The 10,000-nt window shown below is 42.7% G+C and overlaps 1 protein-coding gene across 2 annotated transcripts in view; it reads left to right on the top strand.

The window, feature by feature from the left end:
• Positions 1-10,000, top strand: part of plch2a (phospholipase C, eta 2a) — a 160,226-nt gene that overhangs the window by 136,451 nt on the left and 13,775 nt on the right. For both annotated transcript variants that reach the window (XM_080764057.1, XM_080764058.1), the window contains 7 exons: positions 507-678; positions 3,021-3,131; positions 5,464-5,622; positions 6,701-6,799; positions 7,239-7,339; positions 7,901-7,989; positions 9,450-9,632. In XM_080764057.1, the coding sequence (XP_080620183.1) occupies positions 507-678; positions 3,021-3,131; positions 5,464-5,622; positions 6,701-6,799; positions 7,239-7,339; positions 7,901-7,989; positions 9,450-9,632 (914 nt within the window). The remainder of the gene's footprint in view (positions 1-506; positions 679-3,020; positions 3,132-5,463; positions 5,623-6,700; positions 6,800-7,238; positions 7,340-7,900; positions 7,990-9,449; positions 9,633-10,000) is intronic.

Below are 10,000 nucleotides of genomic sequence, written 5' to 3'. Positions count from 1 at the left end.
AACAAAACACCTTAAAATGTATTCATATTGTGTGGCAATTCACTCTCAAAATATTTTTTTTTATGTTGTGCTATTCCTATCTCGGTTTCCCTGTAAATAGTTAATTTGACCGAGACATTAAATAGTCCCTGTTGATTCAAAGTAGCAGTGCTCTGTCACAGAGGCACTATCTCACCAATCAACACAGCTGAGCTGTCAATGCCAGCCCGGTGCAGTGGGAGGAATTCAAAATTTCCAATATTATGCTCCGTCGGTGTGCTGTCATGCTCATTTTGAACCACGGGTAGATATCTATTTCAACCAATCAGATTGCGTCGTTGGAACTGCCTGTTGTATAACGTTGTAACATACTGTAATAACATCTTCACTTTGTCTTGTAAAATGTTTTCCTATTATTATAATGTATTTTATGTGAGTAGCTGCTACTAAAGGTAGTAGCTAATGGGGATCCAAATAAACATTATAAACAATAAAAGTTGTATGTTTTTGCTACCTTACCTCCACAGTTACCCAGTGATCCTGTCCATTGAGAACCACTGCAGTGTCCCCCAGCAGAAGAAGATGGCCCAGTACCTGGTGGAGATCATGGCCGAAAAGCTGGACCTGTCCAACATCAAAGCCGACGAGTCGGGACACCTGCCCTCGCCAGAAACATTGAGGGGCAAGATCCTCGTCAAGGTGAGAGGTTCTGTCCAGCTAAATCAAATGTGCTCCATCTGTGAAAAGTCCAATTAAGATTTAAGTGTATGAATCAAGTGCATTATTAATTTCCCCTTTATTAGCCAACAAATTGTCAACGACCTTTCATGTGAAAGGATGTGAAACTTGGCTGGCACAATCCCTAAAGTAATGGCACAAGTTTGGATGTGTGTCCCAGTGTCAGAATAATATCACCCCCCCCCCACCCACACACACACACACACACACACACACACACACACACACACCCACACACTCACACACACAAACACACACCAATCGGAACACTGCATGCCACTGCCCCCTAGACACTGGGATTGAGGACGATTGCTTACCCTTGGACAAATACCACCAATCCATAAACCTCTCTGGAGCAAAATAATAATAATAATTCATGGCTGTGGCCAGCAGTCATAAATAACTTGCACTTAAAGTTATTCCTCCAGGTAGCTCCCCTCCTGTCCTTCGCCTGCGAGTTCCTATCTCTCCTGCTGTTCTGTGTTAATATTATTATAATACTACAAGCAGAACTGATCCCACGGCTGTTTTGTGAGCTTAGCCAATGTTTTTGTGCCCATAAGGTTCAATTTGACTTCTAAATGGTTTGAACAAGGTCGATGTTTCTAGTGACAGTTGGGAGTCAAGGCCACTTACACTACAGAGCCCAGCATAGAAAGGAAGATTGTGGGTTTCAATATTTTATGCTCGGGTTTTAAAGCTGCAATTTGTAAGTTTATATCCTACTCAGTATTCAAACCCAAGGTCTCCTGCATGAGGGCTACAGAAGTCAAGTCAATTTTATTTCTAAAGCACATTTAAAAATAGCCAACGGCCGACCAAAGTGCTGTACAGCAAAAGAAAACAAAAACGAAATATAAACACATTGCACAAAACATCACATATTACACAACACATCAAGGTTAAAAACACAAAAAGAAAGGGCAACAAATACAATAAAAAGGCATCAGGTAAATAAATACAGGAGGACAGTGGTGGTTTAAAAGAGCACATTAAACAGTGTCCAACCATTTCTCCAAGAATGCTTGCTTGGGCAGGGCTCAGGGCAGTAACTCTTGTAAACCAGGAGGCTTCTTGGTGGAAGAGTAGAGAGATCACCTCCAACCACCGTAGTTGTGATAGTTAGATTGTATGAACGTATTCTACCACAGTGGTTCTCAAAGTGGGGTCCCTGTTGGGGTGGTTCCAGGGGATCCCCAGAAAAATGTGTTTACCGCCGGTTACCAGTATATAGCGTCACAATCAATGTTCACAATATTTTTTACTTTGGCTACTCAACAATAGCAGATATACAAGATCACAGCGTAGTACGCTGTGAGCTTGTATATCTTGTACATCTACTACTTTTGAACATTTTTGAAAAAGACTTTCAGATGGGGGTCTGCGGCCAAAAACATATCAATTTGGCGGTCCGTGAGAACCACTGCCCTACCATTTAAATGTTCAAACAATGATGATTTTACTGTGCACTCTGGTGTATAGTAAAATCATCATTGTTTGAACATTTAAATAAAATGAAGATATTGCTGTGCGAGTTGTACGGTTGGCCCTTTTAATCCGGTTCAGTTTATTCATGTCTCGGCTCTTGACCGATACTCCACTGTTACTACCACAGAATGTCTTTATAGACTGAAAACCCCATGTTAAACCAAAGAGATGAATACACAGACAGTGGAGACAAATGTAATCCCCATGTAACAAGCTGAAGCTGTTCATGGATTGATAACGTGACGCCTCCATCCTCTCTGCTTCTTCTCTCTGGTCCTGTAGGGCAGTGGCCTTCAAGTAACTAAAGTACATTTACTTAAGTACTGTACTGTAATTTTGAGGTATTTGTGCTTTACTTGAGTATGTCAAATTTTCAGTATACTTTTACTTCTACTCCACTACATCTCAGAGGCAAATATTGTACGTTTTACTCCACTACATTTATTTGACAACTTTAGTTATTACGGTAGTTGTGTTAATTTATTTATTAATGTATTTATAATTACAAAACATGCATTAACCACTTCAAACGCACTGTATGCTTGTAGATATGCTATTTTTGAAAGATTTGTGTACATAACTTGAAATAGGACATTCCGCATAATGACTACTTTGTACTTTAAGTACATTTTGATGCCGATACTTTTGTACTTTCACTCAAGTACATTTTGAATTCTGGACTTTTATACTTGTAACGGTACTTCTACATTGCAGTATTCTTTTACCTATAAGTAAAACATTGGAGTAGTTTTTCCACCACTGCTGTTTATGAATGGATAACGTGACGCCTCCTCTTCTTCTCTGTGGTCCTGTAGGGCAAGAAGCTGCCCCCCAACATCGACGAGGACGCCGAGGAGGGGGACGTGTCGGACGAGGACAGCGCAGACGAGATGGAGGACGACTGTAAGCTGATGAACGGAGACGATGTACGTACTGCGGCGTTAATTCCTGCTCTTTCCTTTTGGTCTCCCTCCGTGCGGTTTATCTCACTGTTTCTCAGCGTGGGACCAGACTCTAGTTGTATTGAACTGAGGATTGTTCCATACTTTGGATTAATCTTTTGTTATCTTGTGTTTTTGCCTGTATTGTTTCTCACTAACTACATTATTAGTAAAACTACATTTCTCCTCTGTAGATTGGGGTCCCAGAGGAAAGAACATCATATCAAATGGGGTGGCCTAATGCATATCAAGTATATGTAACTACAGTATACGCAACTATACCTTTCAATCTGGGACCCCCTTTTGGGGTTGTTGTTGTGTTGTACAGTATATTGCAACACACATTTTTTGTAATTTCTGAATAATAAGATTTTCAGAAAACTTAGGTCAGGATTTAGAAGGTGGTTTTTTTTGGGTCTAAATGGGTTTAAAGATGATTTATCCGATGTAGCTATCAAATGGGCGTGCCAGTCCTTTGCTATAACTGGTGTCCAGGAGCTGCAATGTTTGTTTGTGTGTGTTTGTATCACCTTGTACTGTGTACTTTGTGATTTCAATTAAGAGTCACTGAGTGTCTGTTGGAAACCATCTGCTGTCTTATGTCTTTGAAACATTGTGTTCTGCTCAGTGCTCTTGACCTCCTGCTGTTCTTTCTCTCACACGACATCTTTCTCTTCTCCTTTAAGTCCTCTATTGCCCTCAACTCTGTCTTTTTACTGTAGTGTATCTACATGTTCATCTGTTGTTGTTGTTTCTCTCTCTCTCTGTTTGTCTCTCTCCCTCTCTATTCCCCTCTCTCTCCCTCTCTATTCCTCTCTCTCTCTCTCTCTCTCTCTCTCTCTCTCTCTCTCTCTCTCTCTCTCTCTCTCTCTCTCTCTCTCTCTCTCTCTCTCTCTCTCTCTCTCTCTCTCTCTATCATTCTTTGTATCCTCTATGCACCCCTCTTTCCCTCCTTTATGTTGCTTTCATATTCCACAGTGGAAGGTATTGTATAACATGGTCATTCTCAGCCTGCTGTTCAGAAAGCATCATCTCGGTCATGCGCCATATACTCTTATCATTGTGCTGTTCCAGCTCAGCTTTTAGAATGGGCAAAACAATGAATTCTGCAACATGAAATCTAACACAAAAATCTTGGCTGGCATTTTGCTAACAAAATTAATTGTTTGAGTCCGTTTGTGGAAGAGCTCTGCCCCCTAGTGGCTGAAGTGAGCATGTGCTTATGTTTCGCAGCTGCAGTCTTTTCAATCACAACCCTTGCTCTCATTATAATGGTCTCCCCTGTCTGTCACATTGATCATGTTACTCTAGTCTGGACACATTGAATGGCCTGCTTGTGCATAGCAGCCATCCATCATACCAACATGAGCTTGTGTTGTGTAATACAGTGGTTCTCAACATTGGCCACCCCCAGGGCGGTCCTTGGGGGTTCCAGGGGGTCCCCAGCTAAATAATTGATAGTTAGGAACCAACTGGACCCATACAGATCTCTACAAATGGAGTGTACAAATGGAATCATAATGGACATGTACAGCAAAATGTGGTTCCATTTGTACTGTATGCTTATAAACACATACATAAAGATTACAGAGTGAGATAAAGTATCACATGGAAGGCCATGGCCTAATGCATATTTAAATGTGGGTCCCGACTCCTAAATGAAATTAAGGTTGAGAATCACTGACGTACACTTATCCTCTCCGTCTCATAGTAGGACCTCAGAAACCCCCAAATCAGTCTCTCAGTGGAGATTGGAATATAAATTACAATTCCTTTAATACATTGTTGTTTAATAAAGTGCAGCCACACAATGTAGTGACATACAGTGTTTAAATACAGTAAAGGTCCCTGGTTGCACACTGCACTTTTTTTTTTAATATATATTTTGCTGCGTTTTTCCTGAGGTGGCTGAGGTTCTAGCCTGGCCCAGCCTGAGGTGGCTGAGGTTCTAGCCTGGCCCAGCTTGAGGTGGCTGAGGTTCTTCCCCCCCCCTCTCCGGTATAGAAAACAGTGGAGAACACTGATGTCACCAAATTTGGAGCGACGCGCATCTGCACTGTTATTGGTTAGCAAAATACGAGGAAGTGAGCTTCCTATGCCAGAATGTCCAATGGGTTTCCCCAGGCTTTTCCTTTTTTAGCCGAATGCGAACAAAAATAAAAGCCTGGGTACCGAGGCTACTGAGGTTCTACTGAATGTTCTTTATGTTCCCTCAGCATCTCTAACACCATAAATAAACATGCTCATTCTTCTCTACTCTCTCTCTCTCTCTCTCTCTCTCTCTCTCACACACACATACACACCTTTTTGTGTCCAGACCTCAGCCAACAGGAAGCAGGTGGAGAGCCTGGCCAAGAAGAAACTTGACAACCTGATGAAGGAGTCTAAGATTCGGGACAGAGAGGACCCCGACAGCTTCGCCATCGCCGCCCTGCCGCCCAGCGGAAAGCCCCCCGCCGACAAGGCAAGCCCGAAGGTATGAACCAAAAGACAAGCCTGGCCTCGTCTGGGGGCCAGAAACACGTCCTCCCCAATGTGTTTCTATCTGGCATCTGTACTCAAATGTTTTACTTAAGTATAGAAGTATAATAATATTGCGATGTAGAACTACTCCGGAAGTCCAGAAGTCCGAAATTCAAATATTTACACATCTGCAGATCTGCAAGCTCACAATGTGTCGCGTCGTGACGCATTGTGAGCTGGTAGATCTTATAGATCTTGTAGATCTTGTAGCCTCTGAGATGTAGTGGAGTAGAAGTAAAAGTATTGGAAATTGGAAATACTCAAGTAAAGTACAAATACCTCAAAATTGTACTTAAGTACAGTACTTATAAGTAAATGTATTTAGTTACTTTCTACCACTGCACCTTTACATGCTGTATCATCGTCTCTGCTGATCGAGCCCCAAAACCCAATTGCTGAAATAAAAAGGGAGCCTCATCAGCTCATCCCGTCAGGTTTTCTTATTTATAAAAAGTTTTCTGTTCCAAAGAGAAAACTCATTTTCTTCTACTCCTCCTCTGACAGTGACAGATAGATATAAAAACCTTAGTTATCCTTGAGGGAAATTGCCCCTTGGAAGTTTTCCCCCTTTCTCTCTCCAACCCTGGCTGTTACTCTCTCTCTCTCTCTCTCTCTCTCTCTCTCTCTCTCTCTCTCTCTCTCTCTCTCCTCTAATCAAGTGTTGTGGAGCTCGGGTGGTAATTGGGAAGGCAGCGCACCCGTAGTGCACTGGAGTGTGGGAGCCCACCCACCACGGTCATCTAATTGAGAGTTTCACTTCACTTAGCCCAACCCTTCGGCCCTCATGCATATATATACTGTACACACTCGCTCACCGTACACACATAGCAGCATACAGTACACACACTCACAGTCCAGGCTCTAATTAGTCTCACACAGCAGCATTTAACGAAGAGGAAACAAAGAAAAGTGATTTTCCATGCCTGCAGGATACGAATGCTTCATTTCCAATGCACCTGCCCAATCCAGAAATACCACATTCTGATTTGGTTGAAGGCCAACTGACAGAGTTTATTAATGTCCTTGTCCAGGGTAAAGACGAGGATGGGACGGACACAGCTGACGAGTCAACCCCTGGCAGCAACAAGCGCACAGGGCGATCTTTCATGGGCAGCTTCTCCAAACGCAAGGTGGGCACTGCGCACCTCTATTCCCCTTCCGCTTTACACTTATTCATACTTCATATTTTCATATCATTGGATTGGATTGGATCTGTTCTCTGCCTGCATGTCATAAAAGCTCAATGTAAAACTCCTTCACACAGGAGTATAGAGTACATTGTAGGCATTGGTCGTTCTCGTTCTGTGCAATTGGTTGCAGTTGGTTACATTCTTCCACTAGCCACTATACATTTATACATGCCAACAGACTACACAAAGTCCTTAACAAGTTCTGCTCCCTGTAGAAAAAGGTCTTCCACTAGCCACTATACATTTATACATGCCAACAGACTACACAAAGTCCTTAACAAGTTCTACTCCCTGTAGAAAAAGGTCTTCCACTAGCCACTATACATGTATACATGCCAACAGACTACACAAAGTCCTTAACAAGTTCTACTCCCTGTAGAAAAAGGCGAGCAAACTGAAGAAGACGTCCAGCTTAGAGGACACAGACACAGACCCAGAGAGCTCCAGCAGTGCTACGCGTGCCCCCCTGCACCACAGCAAGTATGCAGCACGCACGCACGCACGCATGCATGCACGCACGCACACACGCAAGCATGCATGCACGCACACACGCACACGCACACACACACACACACACACACACACACACACACACACACACACACACACACACACACACACACACACACACACACACACACACACAAACACACGTAACGTATGATGCGATCATGCTCATGATGCGATCATGCTTCCAGTAATATCCCATCGGACAACTGTGACATAAGCCCCCTATCACTCAATGACTGAAGTATGTCGTGCCGATTACTCTGGCAGCCACTCAAGACGATAATACTATACATCTTATCAATTCCCAATATACGAGGATACTGCACTAATCTGCGATCAGCATCCAAAAATACTAGCACTAATAACTAATAATAATTAGTTCTCCCCAACAACAGTCAATTCAAAGGGCTTTATTGGCATACAGTCATACAGTAGATACACCATGGACAATACGGCTTGACTAGCAGTAGCAGACCTAAAATGTCCCTTAGGAGTACACATTTTCTAACATTGACCATGTTACATGAACAGGAATAGGAAGACGATGAAGCTCTCCAGAGCTCTGTCCGATCTGGTCCAATACACCAAGTCTGTGGGCCTGCAAGACATCGAGACGCAAGGTGAGTGGATCTGCACATTAGAGGAAAGGGCTTTGCACACTTAGCTAACTGAAGTTCACTCCATGTTAAAACAAACAAAAAAGTTACTAAGTGCTTAATTCTTGTCAGCAGTAGGCTGGATGCTGAAACATTTGCTAAACTCTTGCTGACAAGGATTAAAGCAAAACTTGCGTCAGTCACCTTTTAGTATGTAATTGTTCTTGTACGCAGTGAGACACCTAATTTAACTTTGCTGAGCTAGCTTGCTCATTTCCCAAAATAACTTTTACTAATGACAGGCACACAGTGAAGATAATGAGTCCAATTCACTAAGATGTTAACGCCATATTTTGAACGTAAAGGAATTAACGCAACTTCCATCATGTTCTGTCAGTGAATTTTGCGAGAGGTCCGCTCGGTTCTCACGTCTGCTCCGAGGCTGACTTACATGGGTGATGGGACCAATGCTTGTGTCTGCCATTAGAATGCCTTATTCTTCATGCAAAATCAATTACAATATATAGTTCCAAACCTCAAATAAAATAGGTATGTGCCCAACATTTGTCAACCCATTTATATGAAGAAAAAATAGTCAAACGATGTATTGCTTGTAGCCTAAGTATGATATAGACATAATGCAAATTCTACAGATTTAATTTTATGTTGTAGCATTTAGAGCTAAATTATTAGGTCCCTCGGCGTGTTTGCCAAAGTTTCACATAATGAACACAGACACAGACGCGCCTCCATTGTGTCGCCATATTCATTTATAATAGCCTACTGTACTGTATGTTGATCACATGAACGCCACACACAATTACCTAATAAGTCTTACCATCTGATGAGGAAACAGTGGATTAAATCTAGCTGTTCCGACATAGGACAGTGATCTAGGCTATCAATCCAAAAGATGAATTTCCCCTCAGTAATCAATAAAGCTCTGGTCCATATTCTATCCGATAGCAGCGTGCCAGACTGCCAGTATGCCCTGCTGGATTTTTGCATCATCTTTTTACCTCGGTATACATGACTAATGTTCAGTAGAAAAGGCTTATATAAATATAATGACCTTTTCATTCGTGTTTCATCTGCCTATTATTTGGTGGTGGAATTCAACTTTGTAAACTTGTTATTCTCATTTATGAGAACATTACGTTCAGCGGATCCATAATTGTGCAACCGGTAACTCGCTTCCAGACAGAACAGATGTACTAGTTGTTAAGGCGACACCGGCGTGCTGTATTCTTTGACGAGAGACGAACTTGAACTTCTTTAGGAAAGTTATTTATTTTTGGTGTGAAGAACAATGCAAATGAACTTCTCGTGAACGCGCTTGTGATTTTATGATTAGCTGATATACACATGTGATCCGCACGTATCAGGGATCTATCTACACACGCGTTCGTGAATTGCACCTCAGTTTGTACTGTCATTGTGTGCTGATGATCTTATCTTCCACCGGCACGCCCTCTTGTGAGCAGCTGCCTGCAGTTGTCAAGTGTCGTCTCTGAGCGAGACCAAGGCTCACCAGATCATGCAGCAGAAACCTGCCGCCTTCATCCACTTCAACCAGCGGCAACTCTCACGCATCTACCCCTCCTCGTACCGCGTGGACTCCTCCAACTTCAACCCTCAGCCCTTCTGGAACTCCGGATGCCACCTTGGTACGTGTGTTCCAAGAAGGCATCCCCACTTGGCCAGGAGATATATTGGACTTATAGTTATAAGTGTGAAGCAGTACTACTTGTCAGGGCATGAGCTCACCTAAGCCGCACAGAACGCGTCCTCTAGGCGTCTCTTCCAGATTTTTAAACAGCTGGTGGATGGAAATGACGCTCGTGGGGGCGAAAAACCGGAAACGCTTGCCGACGCTGCAAGTTGCAGCCGCGCGCAAGCATCATTTCCATGCGTATATGTGCCCGCACTCTCAGCCAGTAGGTGTCCTACCTGACACCTAATTAGAGTATTAACATACTCTATTATAGAGCTGTATAATTACGTTTTATTCATTAAATGTGTTGTGTATTTTAGC

This window comes from Protomyctophum bolini, assembly GCF_963924005.1.
Source record: "Protomyctophum bolini genome assembly, chromosome: 5".
NCBI classification, from domain to species: Eukaryota; Metazoa; Chordata; class Actinopteri; order Myctophiformes; family Myctophidae; genus Protomyctophum; species Protomyctophum bolini.
This window is presented reverse-complemented; position numbering and strand designations above follow the sequence as displayed.